This window comes from Pieris rapae, chromosome 3 (genome assembly GCF_905147795.1).
Source record: "Pieris rapae chromosome 3, ilPieRapa1.1, whole genome shotgun sequence".
In the NCBI taxonomy this organism is placed as follows: Eukaryota; Metazoa; Arthropoda; class Insecta; order Lepidoptera; family Pieridae; genus Pieris; species Pieris rapae.
The window spans coordinates 3,367,964-3,394,471 of record NC_059511.1 but is presented as its reverse complement, the minus strand read 5'-3'; the positions used below and the strand labels follow the sequence as shown (position 1 = coordinate 3,394,471).

Genomic DNA, 26,508 nt, shown 5'->3' with positions numbered 1-26,508 from the left:
GCTATTGTTAGCAATGATTTTGTTTTGCTTGTCTTAGCCACTGTGTTGCAGCCATTAATTGCAAAATTTGGCCCGTTTAGAAGCCCCATAAGATAAAACCCATCAAATCGAATACAAAATGTAGATAAATTTGTATTTAAGCGTGGATGATTGATTTTTATGCGTGGAATAAAATACGTTCGATATTTAACTGTTTATTCGTACAGTTTTCATTAAGGAGTATTAATTTAATACTTTAATACCTGATATAAACATACATGACTTAGAAAATAAAGAAACGCACATATATAATAATCTATCTATCAGCCTCACTCTGTATAAGTTCAGCCTGGGGACAGTTACCAATATCCTTTAATAACTCAGTACAATACTCTATTTCTTCCAAACACGTATCTTCCTCAGTATTTTTCAAATGCTCTTCTAGAATCTTCTTAAGATTTATGTCCTGACACTGTTGAATCACTCTCTGATCGTCTTTGAGGGCCTGGAGTATGCTTAAAAGATGCTCCGTGGCATCATCCCGACCTTTCTCAATTTCTTTTGCGACAATGCGGACAATATTTTGTTCTATAAATTTTTCTGAAAATAATTAGATTTTAATTAAAGACAACAATTATGTCAGTGTAAAACAATAAAAATATTTGTTTATACTAACAACATTATTTAGATATGACAGGCTAGCAAGGAGAAATAAACATGTGTAAATATTAATTCCATTTTTCTATGGTTGGACTTTATTGTAATATAGAATACAATATAATATTCATCATAAACAGAAGATCGAGAAGAAGATGAAACAGTAGACACTACCATATAGACGTGGTTTTAATATTAATAGATACTCTTCTCCTTATACGTCGTGTAATTCATCTTGGGTATACATATATTTCTTTTAAAAATAATTGTTAATTTTATACATTTTTTAAAAAATTTGTGAATTATGAATTAACGAAAAAGTGCTGAAACATTTAATACAAAATTTCTGCGTTTTTATGGACAAATATATATATAATCAAGCAATGTTAATACCTCTAGCAGGTTTGTAGTGACCACAAAGGTGGGCAACAAGGAAGGCACTCTTTGTCTTGGCTGTTGTGTCATCCGAACTCAGCACAGCTGCTAGAGCCTCACACCCGCCCTGCGCCGTCAACTCCGCGCAAGAGGGCTCAAACTCACGTGATGCACCTACAAATAAACATAATTTAACATCATAAATGGTTTCTATAGATTTATTGATGAAACCCAGCTTCCGAAGCTATAATACTGGTAACATTTTGTTGGGTGGTTTTATATATTATGTCCTATAGGAAAATATAAGAGCAAATTTGCCATCCATTTCATTAATAATTTTCTTTATGTAGAAGGTCAGCCTTCAATTCCTGTTCCACAAAGCAAGTGGTGATTCAGGCCATAGAAAGTTGTTTTATTCAGTTACTTAAAATGTGTAATTGTAAATCCGATGCTCTGTGTAAGTCTTCCTTCAAAACTTATATTTTAATAACAATAACTGTAATGACATGTTTGCCTCTAAATGCTTGTTATATTACAAATTGTATTCTGTGTTTGTTTTTACTTATGCATCAGTGTGCCCAGCGTTGGCAAACTTTATCAATTAAAAAAATTAAAAAAATTACTTACTAGATACAGCAGAAATACATTTGGCCAAGGCTTGACCCCGTTCTGTGGTCACCATGTGTAAGAGTATATTAAGCAAGCCGCCCTCTAAGGCGCGCGCCTGACAAAAGGGATTATTTTGACACAACTCTGCAAGCACTCGACTGGCTCTACAACGAACTTCTTCATTTTCACTTCCATAGCAGACAGGAAACACAGCAAATCCCCCAATTTTGTAGAAATCTTAAATCATTAATTAATATAATTATTAGCAATTATTCTTAAGAATAACACATGATTGTTGTTATGGATAATTTAATTAACCCATACAAAGTAGAATCTTAATCTTAGTACTCATACATGGTATTATACTAGTTGCAATGTTATCAATAGTAATAGATTAGACAGATTTATAATTTTGATTGTTAGAAATCCATTCAAAACCTACATACCAATTTCATGATTAGAATGCTATGCTATCCCTGTGTAACATCGGATATATTTATGTCTAAAATGTTTAAAGAGAGAATGGCTGCCAGGTTATCCTAGGACAGACTTTCTTTCAAGTTTTGTCTTTTACTATCAGCTTATATTATCACATAAAACCTATTACGCCCCTTCTTAATATCCTCTTATAAATTGTATAAGTTCTTAGGAAATCTCATATTGCAAGTTCAAGTTTTTTCCATTCAAGTGTAAGTTATGCATACAGTAAACTACACTAATACTAACTAATACATTGTTTTTTTTAGTCTTTTGCCATAGCCATATCCCATAATTTTCAGGAAATGTTAAATTAGATACATGAATTCTAAAATAATTTTGACATCATTATATAATACTAGCAGACTCGGCCAAGCGTTGCTGTGGCTAAGGTTTTTGTTATATTACATAGTAGTAAATTAATCAAGGGAAACCGTAGGAGAACTTATGTGAAACGTTGGTACCACGACACGGACCTAAACTAAACTACCTTTAACTCAGCGCCATCTGTTAGAATTGTATCAAATAATAAACAAATGTTAATGTTATCGTAATTTTAGTAAGGATGCCTATTTTTTTTGAAAATGAAATATAGCCTATGTCACTCAGGAATGATGTAGCTTTCCAACAGTGAAAGAATTTTTCAAATCTGCCAAGTAGTTTCGGAGCCTATTCAATTCATACAAACAAACAAACAAACAAAAAATCAAACCTTTCCTCTTTATAATATTAGTATAGATATTCAGGTAATTTTTTTAATATTTTGATCAGTGGATATGCCATTATATCAGCCATTACAACACTAGAAAATCATTTAAGATTCACCTACCATTTGCTACATCTAAATCATCAATGTATGACAAGATATTTTCAAATGCAGTTTCAACTTCTTCAGGCAACTCATCTCCAAGCTGAATGCTTTTCATCTTCTCCACATCAGTCAATACTTTTATAGCATCCATCAAAATTTCTACCACATTAACAGTTATACTTTTGAAAGCATTTTCTAAAAATCTCCGCCTCTGAAATGTGACACCAGAAGACATATAACATTTGACTGCATTTTTACAGATAGTTAAGATATTTGATAATGAAATATGCTCAGACAGTCAAAACTTGCAACTGAAACATACCATAAATTAATATTATATCATACCTCTTCATCCATAGGTCTGAATTCTGAGGAATTTGGTGCATCTTCAGATCTTGTTGCTTCCATTGCAAACCTGAGTAAACCCTGAAATTGAAAAAATCGTAAAATATGCGTTTCTAAAAGATATTTCACTCCAAATAAATAAATAAAGAAAAGATTTAAAATTTCAGAATTAGTAACAAAATATGAAGGTTATTATTTAAATGCCATTAACCATTTTACCTGTAAATTTCTGATGCGCATAGGAGCAGAGGACGTTTCAGTAGTGTTAGCTGGAGCTGGCATTAAAGCGCCTGCTATTGGTGCACGAGTCTCATCATTATTCTGATCCATTTCGTAATTTATAGTTTAAGCTAATTCCTTTAACACAATGTTTTAGCTTCGGGATCTATTTACCTTAAGCTTCACACTTCAAGAATTATAAATTCTAATACAATGATTTAACAGATTTGACGATAAGGCAATAATCCTAACGATACATAGAAATTTTAATTTAATATGATGAAGTCAAGTCAATGCAAATTTACTTGGATTTCATCATGCTTCTCGAAAATTCAAAACACACTCAGACTCTTTTTTTTTCTTTTAGTCCATGGCGCAGGCTTACGACCATAGCGCCTAATCACACTCATCACAGAACATACAAATATCAAAAGACAACTGACATTATTTCAAAGTCACTCGAAATGATTGAACAATAATGTAGACGATACAACAAAAATGACAACGACAGCGTACTGTTTGTCAACAACTTTAGCGTCTACATTTATTGTAAATAAAAATTAAATATCATCTTCATCAAACTTGTCATGTTCACATGTTGTCAAAACATTTTATGCTCATGTAATTAAAGCGTAAATCTAAGCTCAATTTCTAATGCAGTTTTATCGCAATAATACGATGTTATAAATTGTATACGTGCAATTTATCTATCTTATTTTTTTTATAATAATATACCGATGGGTTTATGCAATACCAACAAATATAGTCTGTCCGGAAAGAAAACCATAGATAGCCGTTATGGGAACTAATAACTTTTATTTACTATTTTATATTATTTACTTTCTTTATTAGGAATGAAAAAAGCCCAAATAATTTTTATTCATATTAATAAAGAATGTTAAATTTAAAGCGATGTTGTCTAGTATTAGTAATACTTTCACAATTTGGTTCAAGCCTTTAGAAAAATCTATAATTTCTCTCAAGTTTATCTAAGTACGTATACTTGTGTTACAAAATGTTTACTAGAATATTTCTTTGAAGACTTCAAGTGTGATAAGCCCGATAAGCTATCTTCAGATAAATTCATTTAGTTTAAAAACATATTGACTTCTAGTAAAACGCAAAATATAGTGTTAAAAATATATTTAAATATAACAAGGATCTCCTAAATCTGATCTTCGTATAATCTAAATCAATTTAGGTTCGGTAAGTTTTACTTGTTCTCAACACTATACCACCAGTCGACCAATTTGCATAAAGTCTAAGACTAATTAATAAAAATTAATCAAGTATTAAGTCTTCTACTATTTTAAATGTGTTTTAAACTTCGAATATATGCGTTTTTGTAGAAAGGTATGATTTTCGATAAGGTAACTTATCGATATAGCAAGACTTTTTAATGTTCCGATAGCCGTGACCCATGGCCATGTTATAGTTTTAAATAAACAAAAGGTATAGTTTATAAATAAAAGCAAAGTATTTCATTAAGTTCATAGATTAAGTCTAGTATTTAGGCTAATTTTAGGAAATGATTATTAGCTAAATAAATCGTAGGATAAATGGAAAAAATATTTAAATAAAAACAATGAAACTGCATTAAACACATTTTAGTCTCATTATGTCTATTAGTTTCGTGGCTTCAGTACTTTTTCATTCGGCTTTACTAAACACTTAGTAAAAATATCTGATTAAATCGCGTTTTAAGGATCTCGACGTCGTGTTCATACGATTGTTATTTTATCTATTTATCAGATATTAAATACTTATGTTAGTGTATAATAACAAAACCATCCTAAATTTCCATATATGTATTTAAAATCAGCGATTCGATCTACTCGTCTTCATATCGAATTAATAATAACACATAATAGATTAATATCATTTCTACTAGGTATAACAAAATTTTTACAAGACGCACAAATGTTTACAACATTTCCAGTAAGACAGTGTATTTAATCAATGGATTAAATCAATCATTGAACCAACTCAACTAAAAAACTAGAAAAATTTACGTAACAAGTTAGTGCCTAATATTATATAAATGTTTCATAAATAAACAGATTAGTCAGACACTGTTTCTGTCCGACATATTTAAATTTTAGTTATTATTATTAAATTTTACTTGGGAGGATTTATAAATTTTCAAAATATAAACTATTATTCATATAAATTAATTTAAATTGCTTTAGATTTATTTCTCCTACATTGATATTTACTTACATAAAACATTTCTGATATATTATTATTTTCCTATCCAGGATAGATTCGTGTTACCTACACCAGCTGTCCCGACTACATTCATCTTAGTATCCACTTAAGAATATACAATTTATCTACAAAGCTTGCAATTAAATTTCATCCTAGCATTCGTAGATTATAAACAGGTAAGACTTACACTTTCGTGCTGTATGCATAGATATATCATCATAGGCCAAAAGATTAGAAACATCATTATTTATACTCACTCCTAATGCAAAAAGCTCAAGTGCAAGAAAATCTCTTTAGGTATATGGTAGCCTAACAGAAAAGAATTAAAAGAAGCCTTTTTATCGTCTCGAGTCGTACTCTGTGGTACAAATAGAATATCACCCAAAATATCAGAATCGTAATTAATCTCACGTGTCGTTTTAAAGCCATTTATAGTAATCATTTTTCAGATATGCCGCCTCGTCAGGACCTGATCATCCAACCGAGCCGGTTCCAGGTGGAGCAGACCCGCATACCCCCTCCCCCACCCCCCGGTCGTCTTCAGAGGCCCCCCCACGATCACCCCTCCACTTACATCGCCTCGCAAACAAGACGGAATACTGCCGCTGCTACACGAACCAACTAGAGGTTTTTACATCGAATCTGTCAGTCTGTATTAAACATGAAATTAAAATGATGATAAAACAGCAAGAATAGTGAACGTATTGTTATGGAAATCTAGATTTTATAATTGCTTCAACTACTTATAGATAGAAATGAATGATTGATACAATTAGGTTCGTATTAACGGCTACAGTTGAATTGAAATACATGTATGTATATAGGAACATCTCTGTCTTTGGATTTCTGTCTTTTTTAATCATATTTGCGGATTCCAACCGTATTATATAAATTATGAAGTGATAGGTATTTGTACATAAGTCATTTTAAGTAAGTCTAGAATATGTGTAGATTAATATTTAAATAAAGATAAATTATAATAAATATAAATTTAAAGTTTCCATTGGTTTTCATGTCTTTTAAAAAAAATAGTATAACAATCTAAAACTCATGAATTTGAAGTTCTGTTAATAGCAAAAAAGGAGTAATTACTAAAGGTAATTACAAAAATTTGCATCAGTTATGCTGCCAGTGATGATTTCAGTATTATTGAAACCAGAATGTTTTGTTTTTATAATTAATTTAATATATAGTTCCATCTGTTGAGATTATAATAGTATCTGAGTAAAAATCTGGGAGGCAAATTGGTACAATGAAATTCTTAAGGATTTGGAAAAGGGCAACGACTGTTATCGGTAGGCATAATGTATGAGGGGAAAATGAGTTCATATTGGAGAAGGCTTGGCTTAGCAACCAACTACATAATGGCAACATCTTTTTTGTCTGTGGTGAATGCAGCATATTTTAAATACATAAATTTATATCTAAAATATTAATAAATTATGTACATGTAATCGATTTCAAAAATATACAGATTTTGTAGCAAAAATAATAATGCCCTAATTTAAATATGTACACAAAGAAATTCGAGCTGAACTTGTACAAAGGATACTATTTTCTAGAAATTTTAACCGATAGCTATTATGAAAATAATTATAAAGATATTAAATAATTGTATTTAAAATTTTGGTAAAATAAATACCTATTACAGTCAATTTAATTATATTCATATGTGACTATAGATAGATGACACAGGTTAAATTAAATAATAGTCTTATGTGGATTTCTGGTACATGATAATCATAAAATAAAAAAATAATTTATTTTGCGTCTTTAGAATTATAATAGATACATACGTTACAATAAGTATACATTGTATGTACTTACAATGAATCTACATTACACAAAGTTCTTTGTTATTTTTAACACACTGACATTGATTTACGACGCTCAATTTTTAACAATTCGTACAAACCAACTCATTGTTTTTGATTTTTTGCATTGAGGTCGTTGGCTTTCAATTAAATGCATACATTAAAAGTAATTCGGAAAATTAGAAATATACTAGATTTCGATTTTCGAAGATTGAGTAATGCCAACGTGAATTGCAGGTGTCATTATTCCCTCATTTAATTGATTGGCAACAAACAGTAAAAATAAACACGACCGCAAGTGGCAGATGTGGAAGTATGGCAACGTCGCGTTATCGACCCGTCCTCCAGTGCGCTGCGTGAAAGGCGCATTTGATTCCTCGTTCGCTCGATGCTACTAAAACAAGCTTCAAGCGGAATGGAAACTCGTTATGTGTTTTTAATGAATGTGAAAGTTATAACATTTTTTATTAATACAGCTCTGCCACGCTGGAAAATTCTGATTTTATGTTCTACATAAATATGATAATTTTACAAAAATTAAATTCTCTAAAAGTTATTATGATAAAATCTGAATAACAGACCTAAATGTAAAGAAAGTAATTTTATGTAAAGAAAGCATTAATTTTTAAAATGCTAAAATATATAAAAACAACATTAACATTAAATACTAAAATATAGGAAGTCTGTTGCTGATAGCCAACTCTTGAAGCTTCAACAAAATAAAGTTAAAACCGTAATAAAAATGTATTTACAAGTTAATTCCTGAGTGGCTAAAAACTAATGGAAAAGTCTAGAAATGAACGGTCCGCTCGAGTTCAATGGCAGCTATCAGTTTACATTTTACACTTCACAAGTTACGATATTGCTGAAGAGGCATTTTTGCATATACACGTGTCAGCTTTGCGTTATTTTTAATACTAATATATGTACTATGTACGGGTTACAACCCGATAAGATACATCTTATAAATGCCCAGGATTGATATATAAGTGTACTTATATGAACAAGATAATGATACATAGTAATATTTCGTATACGCTCGGGATATATTTCTTAGATTTATTTTTAAATAATATTGATAAATTAAATAATACAATATGGTCTTTAGTCTTATATAGAAGTCAAAGCGTATCCACAGCTAATAGTGTAATAATTTTAAGCATGTTAGGTACTCTAATTAACACTGAAATTGTCATGTACAAAATACATATTACCATTTTAGATTTTTTTAAATCATTATATGAGGGTTATTCATTCTCATTTCTAATTGGCAGTATGTGATCAATCTTCTGTGTCTGACACATCACGTAGAGGCTTCCTTTATTATTGTCAATGATAAAATAAAATAGACAGACATGATCAGTGTACAGCCGGGATTAGAACGTACCTACGTCATTAGTATTTATTCGTGCCTAAGCGTGGAAATTGAGTCCACAGTCCACACCACATACCTACATAATACATAGGATTGCTTCGCACTCGACCAATGAGACTTCTCAAAAATAGAAGCAATGGCTATTTTCATATTCGGAAAACAAGGGTGACCTTAGAATATATGAATAATATTGAAATAAAAGAATATGTTCTAGGCACATTATTGAATAGGTATTATACTGGTATGACCTAATCGATAAGATGTCGAATGGTGAGTCATGATGTTGAGGTTGTGTATAAAAGAATAATAATTATCTTGGTATTATTTGATTACTCCCCGGTAGGTAATACACATGTATACACAACAAATTATCTATTTGTGAGGCAATAACCTAAATTTTTTTCATTTTGCTTGTTTAGATAAATATAGGAACATGTTATCCATTCAAGATAATCTAAGAAATGTATGTCCTATGTATATTCGTTTTCAATAAAGAAAAACAATGAGGTCTGTTTCAAATTTAACTACAGAATATCCTATGTATCAATATATCGTTAGCTGCTTCATTCCTGTCTAGCTTTAAATTAAAAATAAAAATAACAATCTAAAACTGGAACGTAACGTATAATATTATAATCCTTACGCGAGGCGAGGTTGCCGCACTTCTTGTTGCTCGCATTCATTGCCGCACTAGTGTATTCTACAGCGGCGCGCTAGACATTCACCGCACCTGATCTTTTTCCAAGATATTTGACGTGGCTGACTGAGTTCCTCAGACACGCCTTCGGCTCTAGAGTTGGTTCTCAGAAGAGAAAAAAATAATTGTTGTTTCTATCAAATACATTTCATAGAATTTAATTTTGCCTTTAAAATGGTAAAGTCCAAATATAATCTACAAATCAATCAATCTACTTGAAGTATAATTTGCATTTATTTAAAATATATGTCAGCTAATAGGGTTTTACTGCCTACTAGCCCGAGAGAATAGTGTTGAGACGGGAATCAAAAGGGATGGACTATAAAAAATAGTTATAATAAACTTTGGTAAAGAAAATACAATCTTAGCGTTCTATTTTATCATTTGTTCATTAGCAATGCAAAATTTTATTAAGCAGGTACCTAATATGAAATAAGTTACCTACTGACTCATTAGTTGTCTTTGGTATTCGAACTTTAAGGAACCTTTACTTACGAAATAGACAATTATCAATATATTTGCCACACTCATAAACTTCATAGATGTATGACATTGCTGTGTTTGGCCTTTAAATTAAATATTATATCTTAAAAGTCCTAGTAGCTTTGTTACTCGTAAAATTTTATTACACCGGGACACGTACATTTTTTTTGCTCCAGATTCATATTCTGTGTGCTAACCGAAACTTTAAACAAAAAGTTTATATATTATTATGAAATATAGAAAAGTTTTGTTTTATATTTCATGGTAAATATATATCTGTTAATATATTTATGAACTCTTTCACGCATTGAATATGTTCGTCATAGAGTTCGTCGCACATACATACATGAAATGAATAGATAGAGCCATAGAATTAAATCAGGCGCTAGGGGGCCACTAGGGTGGGAAAGGGGAGGTATGAGGGCCCTCGGGGAGGTGAACGTTATAATTACGGGTCCGCTTCCGTGAAGGTCAAATGAATCCCCTGATACTCCATTGGAGTTGGAATACTTGTACTAAAAAGTGTAGTCTGTAATAGAATGAGGTATGGGACAGACACAGTGTTTTAGTGATAGCCTGCTTTATATAAATATAGTAGTATGTCGCGAGAAAGATATCGGTTGACAAACTAATGAGCCCTGGTCAGGTTTTAAATGGCTATGAAATGATATTATAAATATCGAATTATGTTGTAGAACATAGAATTCTGTGCGTGTATGAATATGTGTGATGAATAATTATAATAACTATTATCACATAAATTCCGCAAGCAACGTATAGAAACCCGTAGTCATTTCAAAAACATGTGTCAGCAAAGGATGAAGAAAATTCAATTTTATTATTATTTGAATTCAACAGAAACAAATCATTATTCAAATCTTTCACTAGTCTCTAGACCTAAAATTATTATTAATCTGACTAGATTCATACTAAGTAATTGCTATTATACGTATACGACATTAGTTACAAAGGCTTGGTAAATTTTTTCGTTTCTATTTCGATGTGTCATGATATGTCTACACTAAACAACTAATGGAACGTGTAGGTAATGTAGAGAAATCACAAATTGCATTTTTTTAATTCGCATTTGCCGAGTTTAATGGTCACCATTGCAACAATAAAAGATACCTTAAATAAACTTAGTTTCTGGACCATTATTATTGCACGTGGACGAAGCCAGAGTTAATGAAGAAGGGGGTCATGGTTGCAGCTTGTAAAATAAAAAAAACTGTAATAAATCGGTGGTCCCGGTAACACAGTCATAGAGCAAATGCTTTCTTTGCCCTTTGGCTGGCGATGTCTTGGATTCGTTCCTGAAACTATAAATTTTACGGAGTAGAACACATAATCAATTACCTATATAATATACTAGTTGACCCGGCGAACTTTGTTCCGCCTTAATGGCAATAAATAAGCAGTTTGGGTTTTTTTATTGGAAAAAATACAAAAAAATTAAATACCTACATTAATCATTCATTATTATTTCTGTATTTTAGTACATAGGTTGCTCTTCACTTAAGTACCTTGTGATACACATTTTTTCATTTTTTGTTTTATTATCAGGCGCAAAAACAAACAACGCTGATGGTCTTCCGACCCGTGAACATGCCACGTATAATTGACCATGGGAAAAACATGAATGTTCTAGATTTAAACCACAAACTTTTAAGGATTGGCCTTGTGATTTGTTGATGGTCATGGCAAATGCAAGACGTATCGGAAATTGAAGTCTTTTAAATTCAAACGGCATATCGGTTGGGATCATCGGGATCCTCGGAATAAGAACTTCCTCACCTTTGAATTTTCCTATCATTATCGTAGCGTAAATTACATTGTTCTTCAATTTTTTAACCACCAAACGCATACCATTATGTAGTTCAGGTCATCTACATCTTTATTCTTTTTCTTCTTTTTTATCAGTAAGCAATGTAACTCTCATGTTTGTTGTCAGCTGCAGTTTCGTCACATAGCGCCATAGATTTGACGATTTGAGGCAAGCGTTTATTTCGTCGACAGCCGTAGATCTTGGAATTACTGGCAGTATTTGGCGGAAATCGCCAGACAGTAAAATCATTGCTCCTCCAAAACATCTCGATTCATTGCGTAAATCTTTTAATGTTCGGTTAAGTGCTTCCAATGCACGTTTATGCGCCATTGTGCATTCGTCCCAGATGATGATTTTCGATGCCGCTAAAACTTTGGCCATTGCTGAGTGTTTTGCAATATTACACGTTGGTTCTCCAATAGTTTGAAGATTTAACGGTAATTTTAATTCTGAATGAGCCGTACGGCATCCTTCTAACAATGTGGCTGCTATTTCAGAAGAAGCAACTGCAACCGCTATGTTGGATCTCGCCCGAACAGTTGCTAAAACTAATGACATGAGGAATGTCTTGCCAGTTCCACCAAGGGCATCTAGGAAATATAAACCACCATTTTCATCATCGTTTGCCTTCATTAAAGTATCATAAACTTCCTTTACTCGATTAAATGCGTCATTCGACAACAACAACAAATAGAAACATTCATCATTCTTTGGATGAACTGTATACATACGACCATACCGAGTTTTATAGTTCTCTTCACTGTTTATACGAATGGGCAATAGCACTATCATTATAATTAAATTGTAAATTGTAAAAATAATTAAACGTATTTATTTAATAGAAATATTTTGAATATTGATTTCTTACAAATATCAAATTGTCATATATACGTCATTACATAGCTGTCATTATACGTCAATTACATAGCTATCATTTGCGTTTTATTATTCCAAGTCTGATTCTTATTTGTTATACCACTTTTTATAGTGACTGACGTTTCATGTCAAGTCCCACGGGAACGCTGTCGAACGGGATAAAAAGTATCCTATGTCCGTCTCCTGGCTCTAAGCTACCTCCATACCAATTTTCACTCAAATCTGTTCTTTCGTTCTTGAGTTATAAGTGGTGTAACTAACACGACTTTCTTTTATATATATAGATATATAATAACCACATTAAATTCTAATTAAATTATACTCTTATATGAAAAATGCTTCTTAAATCATAATTCATATTATATGCGCTTAAGTTTAGGATATTAAATGGTAAAATTGAATTAATTATTACTATGATATTTGACCCAGCCATAGAAAGTTCTGGATTTATTGCTCATAACAACTATAATTTGAATATAAGACACTTTCACTGCACTATCTATGAAGCCCATGTTAAGTGCATTAATAAATCCTGTAATGATTAAACATTTGTGAACTACGCCTTTAACTTTTCCTAATGAATAGGTAATTAGGTATATCTATCTATTATCTATATATAATCTTTTTAGAAACTTTTAGAAATAGCTAGAAGTTTAATTGTTTCCTTCAAATACAAAATAATATACTAGTAAGGATTTAGGCTAATGTGAAAATTATAGTCTGCCTAGGCAACTAGAGGTGTGGGATTTATCATAACCGGGTAGGTAGGCACTGGGATTTCGCCGTCTTAATGCGTGGAACAAAAAACGTGGCGCGGTGTGGCAACATCGCACGACCGACGACCTCGTGTTATCGCCACCCGCGGTGACGCGATACCGCGAAAAGGTCACCAACTCACCGGACTCTTCATCCGCAAGCTAGCCCTATGTTCAAACCTTCTAGATAATCAGGTTCACAATATAATACCCCAAAAAATATACTACAATCAAACTTTTCCTGCGGGTTTCGACGTGGAATGCCAATATTTTCCGTCTCACTCATTCGCCCGCGTCCCTCTCGGCTCCGCCCCCCTTACATAGCCGCGCCGCCTGGCGATCGCACTGCGAAACAAACTATACACCGTTGCCACTCCGTACCTATAATTTCGCTAGACGTAAATTTCATCGGAAACAGTTCAATGGACTTTCGTAAATCTCAAAACGTATCAAGTACCGTGTAACACGTGGTAATCTAAGAAAGTGTCGTTAAATATTTCTTATATATTAGTTTATGTGAAAGAAAAGTGATAAATTGTAGCCGAGCGTGTGAGAATCGTGACGAAGTCCCGTTTGGAAGATTCTACATCCGTTTTAGGTTTAAAGGTATGTAAAGGAAAACGCTTACAATCTTATATTTTAATTAAACTTTTAGAAAAAGTGCATTGATAAATGTTTTTACATGTCACAACAGTCTGGTATATAGACTTTCCTAGATTTCGTCATCATCGCGAAATAGTTAACTGCGTAAATAGATGACAGTAGTGTATTTGTTACAATGTGCTCGGTTACGATAGTGAAATCTTAGCTATAGGCCTACACATTGCACGAAAAGGCACGTGCATATAAGTTATGTAAGACGATAAGCTAATCATGAGGTGGCTGTGTTATTTTTGTCCGAATGCTCTTTGGTGGTTAAAATAACTGCAGTGGTTACCCTCGACTCTGAATCTAGAAACGATCGGACAGACTCCACTCATAGAATAGGCCTAAATCGCTCAAGGACACTCCTCTCACTCCCTTAAGAATCTCTCGTCATTCTCGACAATTGTAAATACGAATACCACTGAAATAAACGTAATTCATTTTGTATAGAATATTAACTGAATATAACATTGAACTGATAAAGTATGTCATGATGAATTAAATAGTTTGCATATATAAAAAGTTATCGAAGATAGATATTCAAATAATAAATAGTCAGTCTGTTTAATTCAAAACATCCTACAATTTTATTAAACTTTTAGGTAAAAAAAAATAATTTTTGTAAAGACAATAAATAGGTACAGAGTATCTTAGTAATATCTTTTCTTAAATATGATAGAAATATTCAGAAACGCCACTTTGCGTGAACTATAACTCCATTATGTCATAATTCAATAAATTTTTGATGTAGGTAGATACTAACACTAAAATAAAAACACAACTGCCTCACTTCACTAAATATATCCATTTTATAATACCGACGTCATAGTTCGCTCTAAATATTGTTTCTGAACGCCCTTAGTGTCTTAACTATTAGCTACTGTAACTACAATAACTACAATAGTAATAGGTAGGACATATATATTATATATTTCAATTTTTGCTTAAGACTAGCCATCGCGGCGGAGGCTTTTCTTAAACCTTTGTAAGTTTTGTCGTAAACTTAAGTCTTTGTCGGTAAAGTAGTCCATAATGAATTTATAAAAATCTAAAAGAGGCACGTTAAAATCATGTTTGTAGTATTTTTAGTATCTAAGTTGTCGTTAACTTGATGTTTGACCCAATTCAAATATTATATGCAAATAACAATTTTCACTAGGTATTAAACACTAGTATCACCATTTTCGCTAGTCTTCAAACAAAAAATAACACCGTAAATAAGATTAAAACTTTAGTATTAGGTATTACATAGACGAAATACGTCTGGATTACCGTTAGAATATAATTTGAGAAATCCTAGTTCGATTCGTTCGAAAATGTCGGAAAGTACTGTTGGAAATGTTGACACTTTATGGGTAATACTAACTATATTGAACTAGATAATATGTAGTCTTCTAGTCAAAAATATATGACAATTACTGTGCCTCAATTTAAAATTATTCGCGCAATGAAATGCAGCCATTAGACCGTATCGTATACTATTTTATCGAATAAATACACTAAGTACTCAATTGCGTCACAAAGTGATTTATAAAGGCTCTCTATATGTAGACCATCTATAAACCGAATTATTTAACAAAATATTTATGGGCCCTCTCTGGTTCTTAGTTACTTTTTGAAAAATAAGGGCCGGCCGGCTAGGCCCAAAATTTTACCAACAAAACTATAAATACATAGGACACATTAGTCATGTCAGAAGATGGCATGATGCCAAACGCCAGCGAAATATGTATAAAAATACCAAAGATATATTTGTAATCTAAATTTGTTGAGCTATGTATATATGACATTTAATTTTGCTGGTTTCCTTTGTTCTTTCTATAAACCTCCCTAATATATTTCTGTATTGTACCATATTTACACTAATTGATATATTATTATGTAATTATTGACGTATTATATTCATATTCAGTAAGTAATGTTGTAAGTTTTTAATTCAGATGTATCTCAAATGTCAATATAACCATTACATCTATATAAGTAGTATATATAAAGATATTATATTTATGATACAAAAGAAATACAGAATAATACATTAACTAAAATTATGAATACTACTCAGGTTATGGTCCCCCCTCCGTACTGGTTTAAACAAACTGTTGAACAAAAAATGGTAGGAAAATGTAACCAATTAACCATTACTGATTATTATTGCAAACATTGTTCCACAATTTTTTTCTGTTGTTTAATATATATATGTATACATCAAAATAGTAAAAGCATTTTTTTGTTAGTAACATTATCCTTTTTTGGTCATGTCTTGGTAAATTTAACCTTACAAGAATTTTGTTGCTCTAGGTTCATAAATTTAAACTTTTAAGAAATATATAAAAGGTTTTTGAAACATACACTTGTTATTCAATATTTGTTATAGAATATAAGTTACCTGAATCTCCACTAGGAAGGCATTCTGAGTTGGACTAGAAAATACAGAATTAGCTTAGTTCCATTAAATAAAATCATTACAATGTGTAGTGATTCAGAGAACAATATTATTTGTGGCTTCCTCTATCCTCTACAATGCTCACATCCAATTAGGAAGCATTAGCGGGTGTGTAAACAGTATTAGATGTGACGCGTTTTTTTCTTTAATTAAATACCCTGACGGTGACGTCAATACTTGCCATTCTAGGAATTACGAGCTTCATTGACTGTGTCAAATTTTAAAGAATAGCTTTATCGAATTATTTTTTTTTTAGCTATGTGGTAGTGTGTGTAAAGACAGACCCCCGCTGATAGGTAGATTATGAGTAGCATGGTCGATTTGATGCAGCTCGCTGTGGGTATAAAATGCATTCACGATATGTTGGACACTAGTAGATTTTTTGATAATATTTAATTGGATCAAAATAACCTTTAAAATTGTATAATCTTAGTTTACGGTTAATTTAGTACTAACTGTTCTTTGACCTTTTATTCTGACAAAATCTATTTATTATTCAAGATCTGTTCCTGAACATTGACTACTGAGAATGGCCTGTTGTTGAGTTGTTTTTCGTTGAACGTTACAATAGTAATTTATTTAAACAATTTTAATTTTGTCGGATATGGAAGAAAATGCTGAGCTCTTGGTAATTTTATTACTGTTGTTACTTTTTGTGTATAGGTTGATCAATCACGACTAGTTGTTTTTGTAGTGTAAAAGTGTTGTTTGTTGCAGGTTATCGGTGGTGTGTGCGTGCAGTGTTGTGAGTGTGTGTGTCAGGATGGCTAGCTAGCGGCGGTATGCGCGCGATCCGCTAGCCATGCCGGCCGCGGTCTCATGGCGCAATATACACGGACTCAGCCGATGCACAGGTAACGTAATTTATACTTTTAAATTGTCCATTAGAACTTAAATTATACTATAACTGGAAAAGAATTTGTAAGTTTTGATCATTCAGCAGTGTTGGCCTAGTGGATTCAGCGTTCGACACACAGCATGCCTTAGACCCATAAAAGTCATAAGCCTACATGCCTATTCGGAAAAACAAATGAATACGAAACGGATACACACTACTGAGGCTACCTAAAAGATTGTAGCACCAATTTCTTTTTTATTCGTTAGAAAAATTTACACAAATAAACTAAAAAACGTCCATCATTTTACTTTCTAAATCTCCTCCCAATAATTTAAGTCATTTTATAAACAAACCAAGCACATACTCAAGTACTTTTAAATTATGGTCTGGTTCTCTCAAATTTAAGGGCACGTGCTTCTTTCTCTAGATCGTGGCATAGCATGAATCTATTCTTAAGTAGCTTTTAAAAAAATATGTCAATTTTATAATGGCTCTGAATTCAAAAACTTGTTTCGCCGGGAATAAGCATTGAAATGTGGTTATACTATTGAGAACTCAATTTAATCGACACTAAGAAAACTTGTCTTGTAACAACACACAACTCTATCGCCAATATTTATCTACCATATCGGAAATTAAAAATAAAAATTTATTTCTTTTATATAAACTTTTAAAGAAAGACAGCATAACAACGGAAGTCACATATCGCCATTAGTATGTGACCTTGAATGCTTTCGATAATGGCACAAACAATCGCGCGGTCGACGCACCTTTTATCTTTGTATTTAGTTAAAATCCTTTTATGACACACTGTTGTTCGTATAGTCTTATGGTAATTAGTAGCATGAGGACACGTTCGTATTTATCACGTATTTGTTCTACGCAATTGAATTTTAAGGTCATGGGGGTCGTCAGTTGCTTGGTGCTTGGGTCTATTCTAAACACATATATATCTGAGACTTGGTTAAATAGTGTATATGTTATATATATATATGTCATTATATATAACATATACACTATTTAAGCAAGTATATATAATAAGACAAATATATATATAAGTCATCGTAAATCCAAGGTCTGCCTAGTCGAAAAGGTATTTAAAATAACCAGTGAGGGGCGAACTTTAAGGATTGCGTAGATTCCTGCCTTTTGGATTGCTTATATTACTAAAACTAGTTTTTAACAACAATTTTAGTCTTTGAATGTGACCTCTATTGCTTTTAGTTCTCTACCCACCAATTTCTGTTAGGACAAAAACGCGAAGGTATTACGTAAGATGGCCACTTGTTATTTATAGATATTTATTGTCTAGATCGTTTTAAATTGCTGTCGGTGTCATTTTAATAATTTCTTATCGGCAATGGAATGGTAAGTATATTGAGTATTGCATTATTTAAGCGGAAGTTACATTTTTAGAAGGTCTAGACAGTGTATTTGAGGAATCAAGGCATCGCAAATGACTGCTATTTAAATTCATCGATCTTTTCCAGAATATCTGATTATTGGTTGTGGAAAGTACATTTAAGGTCGCCCAATGATAAGTTGTTCATACATAATATTGTGTCCAAAGTGCACGATTTCACAAATGAAAGTTGTAAATAAGTTTTTGTCACTTCCTGCCAAATCATTTATTTCGTGGGGACTCGAACTCACTACCAAGACACTAAGACTAATAAGCAGCATTTAACAATTTAATAGAGTCACACGATACGTGCCATTTAAAAATTAGTTGTTTAAGACTTTAAAATTAATTCGAAGTATAGCTGCAAATTTGTGCTGTGTTTTTGAAATCATGCAAGTATGTGCTTTTTTATACCTACTGGGATAGTTTTTTTAATTCTTAGCATTGTATTTTAACCCTATGACATATTAATAACGATATGAATTTATCACAGTTTAAATAATGCAGGTATTTACGTGTTTATAATACAATGAGACTTTTCCTGTTAATGCTAGTTACATAATGTTTTAATTCACGCCAACATCAATTACAAAGGGACCAAACGAACTATGTTATAGGTACTACGTTATACGTATAATGTACGTATAGAACTGTGAGTCGGCGATACAGCTGATCACGAAACTGTAACACGCGAAACAACGCGCGACGTTGCCGCGCCGTGCAACAGTCGTACACAGTGCGAGGTTGCCGCCCCGCACCACTCAACTTGTTTGCGGTGCCATTGGAAAGCTACGAGTGGCGCTAACTTATTTTTTTGCATGTCTTATGTGCTATAAAAATATTTTTTCGTATGCCGGTTATTTTTTACTAGAAAAGTTTGAACATGCGTTTAAAATATTTTTTATTCACAATATATTTGTTACTTGACTTTATCAAGTATCATTTATGCATAAAGTATATTGCCCGTAAGTCAGTTATTAACCCATTTGTTAAAAAGTCTTAATAGTACCTATACGGTAGTGTTTTTTAAACGTATTACGTATTTACTTATTTAGGTATTTAACTAAACTGCTAACTGTAAATCATTATAAATACAGAAAGAATCAATGTAGCATTTTGTATATACTTGTATAAAAGCGTACCTGGAGATGCTTTATCTACGTTGTTGGAAAGCTAAAGTAAGATTTATTAAATAATTATTCCAATCACAAAAGTTGTTCAATAAACTAGAAACAACGATAGTGGTTGTGACAAATACTTTCTTCTAAATTATATATTTTGTAATATAGTAACAATATTTTAGCTCGAACGGTGTAGGAAAATATTGTGAGAAAATCGACATACCTTAGACCCAAAAAGTCGACGGCGTGGGTCACGCTTTGAAGGCTGGCACCTGCCTGTTAGATTTAAAAAAAAATCACGAAACAGATTCAGAAATCTGAGGCCCAGACTACTACTGATTTATTTTGTTTTTATGAATTGCTCAGTTATAATGAGCAGAGAAAAGAAAATTTCATAGAAATTGGAATTGATTTGCTCCAGTACAAACAATTTGTATTAAAAACTTGGCGACTGAAAAGAGTGGCAGAAAGTTTCTTGCCAGTTCTTCTTGCACGCTCTACGCCCTTACGACTTGCGAACTGGCAGTAAATGCTTTACAATTAACTTAATATTTTTGACGTTCATAAGTGTACTTGTTTACCTATATGAATAAAGATATTTTGATTGATTGATTAAAAAGAAAATATAGGATTTTTATTCAAAGGAAGTGAAAGTAATGACATAAATTTAAATGTCATAACGTGAGACATTTAAACGAAATTGGTAACAACAGAGCTACAAATAACTTGTAGAGCTTTAGTAAAACATTGACCGCTACCGAGAGAAAATATTAAAAATGTATTGACAAACCCTTTGGTGCATTCGTTCAATAACGGTCGAACCAATTAAACAAGTTGAAATACAGGTTTCCATAATTTTGATTCTGTACTTAATTGGTTGTTTCGCCGTAAATGCACTCTTTTTGTTTTTGTATGAAACTACATTATCAGCCACGATTTTTCCATTACATTGATCAAAATGCCACTAAATTGTTATATAAACGAAATTAATACCATTTCATTTACATAAGGGATCTTTGTGCCTGTATCTTCAATTATTATTTTTCTTTTAAAATATGTCATTGTAAAGCCCAGAAAGATTTATGTTTCACTTACTACCACTATTCATTTAATTGCAGTGAAAGTAGAGTTGCAACAATCGCGAATATTCGTATTAGCTATTATTGAATAAATACTTCCAAAACTAAAAAAGTTGATCCAAAAGTATTTTTCATTAAAGACTTCTACTGTCACCTTATACTACCACTACCACGATCCTACGCAATAATCTCTATTTTCGTAGGAACGTGGTTCAAAACTAGAAGAATTCGGCTTATATCGGAGAAGTGACTAATGTGCCGTTTGAACAAAAAATAGAAGTACTCAGTACTTAATTTCAACTATTAAATACCTTAGTAAAAAACAATGTGCATTGTTAAATTATTCGTTTTATGAATACGTGTAGAACGTTTTATATTCGTATTCGTTAAAGTAAAATTTGTTGCATCACACATTTCATACGTTTTTTTATTAAAGTTACTCTACCAAAAAAAGGCTGGCATATTTTTCATTTCACAAACTTTCTACTGGAAATTCGAATGAACCAAGTTGTATCGATCCGTTGCTCCCCTGAAGCGACGTTGCCGGTCCGCGCGATCCTGTTATATCGTATTTACTGAGTTTCATACAAAATTATTTTCATTCGTATTCAGTATTAGGAATATCTGAGTATAATGAGCTGAGCTGAAATTATGGTGATTTTAAATTTTGATCGTAAACCGTCCCTGCAGCTTCGCTTGCTCTACTATGACATGTTATGGTAGGGGAGCCCACGATGCTAAATGGGGATTTACTCGAGCGTCGTGGAGACCTATTGGGTTGCAAAGCTTAGATGATAAGAAGAAAAAAATGTTATATGATATATACCTTTTCATCGGTGGGGAAAGCGACTATAGATGTTTAAATATGTAAAAAAAAAACTGTTGAATGGACATACTCGAGCGCGTCAGATATTGATAGCATCAATGTCCTGCGTATTTTTAATAATGTTCGTATGTTAATCTGATCATTTGCATGATGGGGGTGGTTGTACGTAAGGGTTAAAAATGAAAAAAAAAAATTTAATCGAGCGCGTCAGGTTTTCTAAGGGGGTGTTAAGTGCACCAAAAAAAAAGCTCTCATTCAATAATCTGACGATTTCGATCTGACGCAAACTCGCAGCCATTATTATAATGTGCAAAAAAAATTCGCCATTTTGAAATACTCGAGCGCGTCAGATTAAGATATATATGGTTCAGATTTATATTCTAAACGTACTGTCTCATAATCTGACGATTATCTAGAGGGATTTGCCTGATTTGACAAAAAAATTATTAGAAAAACGGTTCACCCTAAAGGCCATCCCTGCAATTCCATTCCTGGGCGCTTAAAATTGTACATATGAGCTCGCTGAGTTCAAAGAAATAATATTTCTATGCGTTTGAGTTCTCCCAGCTCGAAAGTCTGATAGAAGTTTCATAGAACACTATTTTTGAAATTTTCAAACCCCAATAACTTTTGAATGGATCAAGCAATTTTCCCGCGGTTGACGGCGATCGACGCATTTTTTAAGCTCTAATTATTTAATTTCAAAAACGATAATCCGATATGAAATGTCGAAGTTATGTGATAGAAACACTTTTTTCGGTTTTCTTTCGTTCACGATATCTCTCGAACGAATCCACCGATTTTGACCAGTTTGGTGGCGATCGACGTCGTTTTTCAAGCTTAAAGGTGGATTAGTTTTTGAAGTTGATGGATAAAGCCGTTTAAAAGTTATTGCAAAAAAACACTTTCAAAAAAACAAATTGTTATTTTTTTAGATTTTTCAAAATTTCTCAAAATCTATCGGTCCGAATCGGTTCAAATTCACATGAAATCTAATTTTGAGGGAAACGCGGAGAAGGAAATGTAGGCATCACGCAGCTGCACGCGTTTATCGCACGAACTTTATCGACGAAATTTTGTTATTTCGGCTTGCGGAAATCGTCAGATTATATATTTTTCAATATTCTTGAATTATTTCATTCAAAATAAAAATAAATTAGCTACGCTCGAGAATGTCAAGATGACGTTTTTTTTTTACAACTTTGCTGCCCTCCCCTCTCTTTACGTCACTGTCAAATTGTCAGATTAGTGGAATATACACTTTTTAGGATTTGATTAACTCACACTACCTTAATCTGACGCGCTCGAAAATGTCTGATGATCAATTTTTTTTTACTAATCTAATCCTGTATCCTTCACGAGCGGCCTTATATATGGGCCTCATATTTGGTGGAGGTACTTAATCGGGTACAAGGTATCCCCCTGTACATTAATCTGCCGCGCTTGAGTAAATCCCGAAATCCCCTCTTGGGCTCCCCTACTATTATGACCAGTGTGAACTATAAAATAAATAAATAAATAAGTGGCGCTAAAACCTCTTTAGGTCTTGGCCTCAGATTTCTGAATCTGTTTCATGATCATTTTTAAATCTAATAGGCAAGTAGGTGATCAGCTTCCTGCCTGACACACGTCGACTTTTTTTGGACATGTCAGTTCCTTACGATGTTTTCCTTCACCGTTCGAGGTAATGTTAAATGCGAACATCCATTGGTGCACAGCCGGGGATCGAACCTACTACTTCAGGTATGAGAGTCGCACGCTGAAGCCACTAGGCCAACACTGGCCAGTGTTAACTATATAATGAGTTAAATACATATATTTAACTCCTAAGTTTCCTTTCACATTACAAATAATTGTACATAGGTACATGGGATGATTAACCAACATAATATCTGCTAATAGGCATATAGAAACTAAAACTTCTTATATCTATAAATTTAATAAAGGGAACATTCATAGTGCCTTGTCGGCGAAGTAACGATTAATGTTGATCCATCAATCACACATCAGTGGCTGATGATTGATGGTGATGTGTGGGCAAAAAGCTCAAGGATCAAATGGTCTCGATTAAAAAGATGGTTTTGTAGGTCGTATGGCATAATTATAATTTTTTATTCAAAAGACGTGACCTTAAAACTGGAATCTTAGTTTCTCCTAAAAGCTGACAATGATTTTTGTATCTAATGTAAAATACATAAAATTGTACCACACGTATACTCGTTACGTATAATCCAATCAATTTAATTTTAGTTTAAACGGTCAAATATTTTTTTTTATATTTTTGCAAATAAATAGCATACAACTCCGGGATAATGTAAAACTAACGATAAACGTATTACGTACATGTAAAAATAATAAATATTCTTTTTCCTTTTTATTATGTATAGTAATCGCGTATACCGAAGACAAGATATGAAGATTAGAGCGAGGTTTCAAGTATCTAGACGGTTCCCAAGTTTATCAGGCGCAATTTCTCTATTTCGTTAAATTGCGTGCCTTAGTCGGCTTCTATCCTATCGCACCCTTTTTACTGTCGGTATTCTTTTACGGCCACGAACCACTCCAATTTCCCATTTAGGTAACGGACTTTTCTTGAATTCTTTGTATAATTAAGTTTCGCGTTTCAACTTTCTCACGAACAGCACACAAATTCACGTATTATTTATTTACTTGCTTAGAGACTAAAGTCTGTCGAAAATATTAGGTTTTTATTTCTGTAAGAATCTTCATTTATTGTTGAAGTTTTACTCGTTGCCATAGTGAATTAATTATCGAAAAATACTTTGATTAGTAGGTTATATTTGTTTTCGTTGATTGTATCAAATTCGATTCATATTATATTCTATAGTGAAATATATTTTTATAATTTACTATTGAGAATAATAACAATAAGTATGGTATGAATAAAAGATGATTTAATTCCATTTAAAATTTTATTGCTGTTATTTATTTAGAAACGTGTTTTTCACATGTTAATCACTTTGAAGTAACTACTGCCTTATAAGGTGTTATAGGTATTAAATAGTCTACAATATATCGTATATCCTAGATATGCTCTCGACGCCGTGAATAGGTATCGATTTCTCCGTGCAGGCACGTGCCCCTTCAAGGTTAATGTAGACATGTTCCTTTTAGTAAGTATTTTCATTCATGTAATTAAATTAATTTTGTGAATTATTCAAGCTTGTTTTCCCTCAAAAAAGTGCCACGTTCTAAGGAAACTTCTGAGAAAATGAACATTTCCAACGAAACATTAAGACTCCGTAAGGAAGTTAAGTATAAATAAATAAAAAAGACCAAAAAATATAAGACAATTTTTAAACAATTAAGTTTTAATGTCCGTGCACACGCCCACGCACACAACTTAAGCCAAATTACTGCATTAAATCCATAAAATCGCAAAAATTCCCATAGCTTTACATTAAACAAGCAAGAAAGTTTCTGACCTGTGTCCCACATGCAGGGGCTCCGAATATAATCCCAATCCTAAACCTATGTTTTTGCTTGGTTGACCGTTTCGAGTCTGTTGTGTCACCTGCATTTTTGTTACTGTATTTGTTTTTGAATTTTTGTATAGGTACCTTCTGTGCGTTCTAGTAATAATTATTTAGTCTCTTGTAATGTTTTTTTCTCAGTAAGCGAATTTTTTTAATTCCTATGAGAAATAAAGTTATTCTAACCGTAATATATTTATATGATAAAATGAAAAAGTTTTTCGTTTTAATACTAAATGATGATACTGACTACATATACGGGTTTTTGTAATGCCAAACATACGAACTCGTGTATTTTCTAGTGACCATATAAAAGTGATTCCAGTTTCCAACACAGATTGTACTTTGTTCGGTGACGGCCGTTTTAAACTGCCTTCTGATTTCCAAAAAACTACAAAAATTTGTTCGCATTAATAATAACCTTGTTTATGCTAATGTTGGTAAGGTAACAAAGTACGCTACTACCATAAAACTATTTTGGATGACTCAGTCATTTATTCTGATTGTATAACTATATGATTATGAAGGCTTATAATATGATATAGTATAATTTGCCAATGTAATAAAAAACAAAATCAACAGTTTTAAGGCCATACAACTTTGTGCAACAGTGTTTGCCTAGAAAAGATCACTAAAAGCCTCCGTTGCCCTACGTATTATTATAATTGTACTGATTTTTGCATCAAAATGCCAAATAAAGAAATAACCTTTACCACTTTTTCCTTGGTTACTTGTATAATTAGTTACATAGATCCAAAGCAATATACATATATTATGTTTATAGACCAGCAAACCGAGTCTGGAAGATTTTCGATAGCAAACCAACAAAACTCCCACGGCCATGGCGACTTTATGACTTGTTTTAAAATTGTTTATTTCCTTGTTTGCTAATTATATCTGTGTAAGAGCAACTTCCAAGAGAATTCTTTTGTAATGTTTTCTTTACAAAGGACGACCTATAAAGTCCAACTGAGCTCCAACAATAAATTTCACAATGTCCATTAAAATACTTAACCTACATTCAACTAATAGCCACAACCATAGTATATACCAGGAATTTATACAAAAGGTTAAAAGTATCAACGCATAAAAACGAGTTATGAAGTGATTTTCCTTACCACATTAAAAGAGACGAACACTTTTTGTCTGACAGAA

General features: G+C 32.4%; 2 protein-coding genes and 1 long non-coding RNA gene across 3 annotated transcripts in view; 2 read left to right on the top strand and 1 right to left on the bottom strand.

The window, feature by feature from the left end:
• Positions 1 to 181: 181 nt before the first annotated feature.
• Positions 182 to 3,861, bottom strand: LOC110996593. Its single transcript, XM_022264350.2, has 6 exons — positions 3,473 to 3,861; positions 3,254 to 3,334; positions 2,927 to 3,119; positions 1,639 to 1,857; positions 1,030 to 1,185; positions 182 to 579 (listed from the first exon to the last, which is right to left on the bottom strand). The coding sequence occupies exons 1-6, from the start codon at positions 3,581 to 3,583 to the stop codon at positions 296 to 298; spliced, it is 1,044 nt and encodes a 347-aa protein (XP_022120042.2). The 5' UTR covers positions 3,584 to 3,861; the 3' UTR covers positions 182 to 295.
• A 666-nt stretch (positions 3,862 to 4,527) lies between these two features.
• On the top strand, positions 4,528 to 7,444 carry LOC110996584. Its single transcript, XR_002600292.2, has 3 exons — positions 4,528 to 4,678; positions 5,731 to 5,856; positions 6,130 to 7,444. It is a non-coding gene; the product is annotated as an uncharacterized LOC110996584 (long non-coding RNA).
• Positions 7,445 to 13,835: 6,391 nt separating this feature from the next.
• Positions 13,836 to 26,508, top strand: part of LOC110991378 — a 70,745-nt gene continuing 58,072 nt past the window's right edge. Inside the window, exons 1-2 of the mRNA XM_045634623.1 lie at positions 13,836 to 14,111; positions 17,311 to 17,447. Coding sequence (XP_045490579.1) covers positions 17,413 to 17,447 — 35 coding nt within the window. The 5' untranslated portion in view covers positions 13,836 to 14,111; positions 17,311 to 17,412. The remainder of the gene's footprint in view (positions 14,112 to 17,310; positions 17,448 to 26,508) is intronic.

What these genes read in the sequence shown, in the direction of transcription:
- LOC110996593 (XM_022264350.2), bottom strand. Translation starts at nt 3,583, where the DNA reads ATGGATCAGAATAATGATGAGACTCGTGCACCAATAGCAGGCGCTTTA. An exon ending in TGCGCATCAGAAATTTACAG is followed by an intron (nt 3,335 to 3,472) that starts GTAAAATGGTTA and finishes TTTCAATTTCAG; the next exon opens with GGTTTACTCAGGTTTGCAAT. An exon ending in TCAGACCTATGGATGAAGAG is followed by an intron (nt 3,120 to 3,253) that starts GTATGATATAAT and finishes GTCACATTTCAG; the next exon opens with AGGCGGAGATTTTTAGAAAA.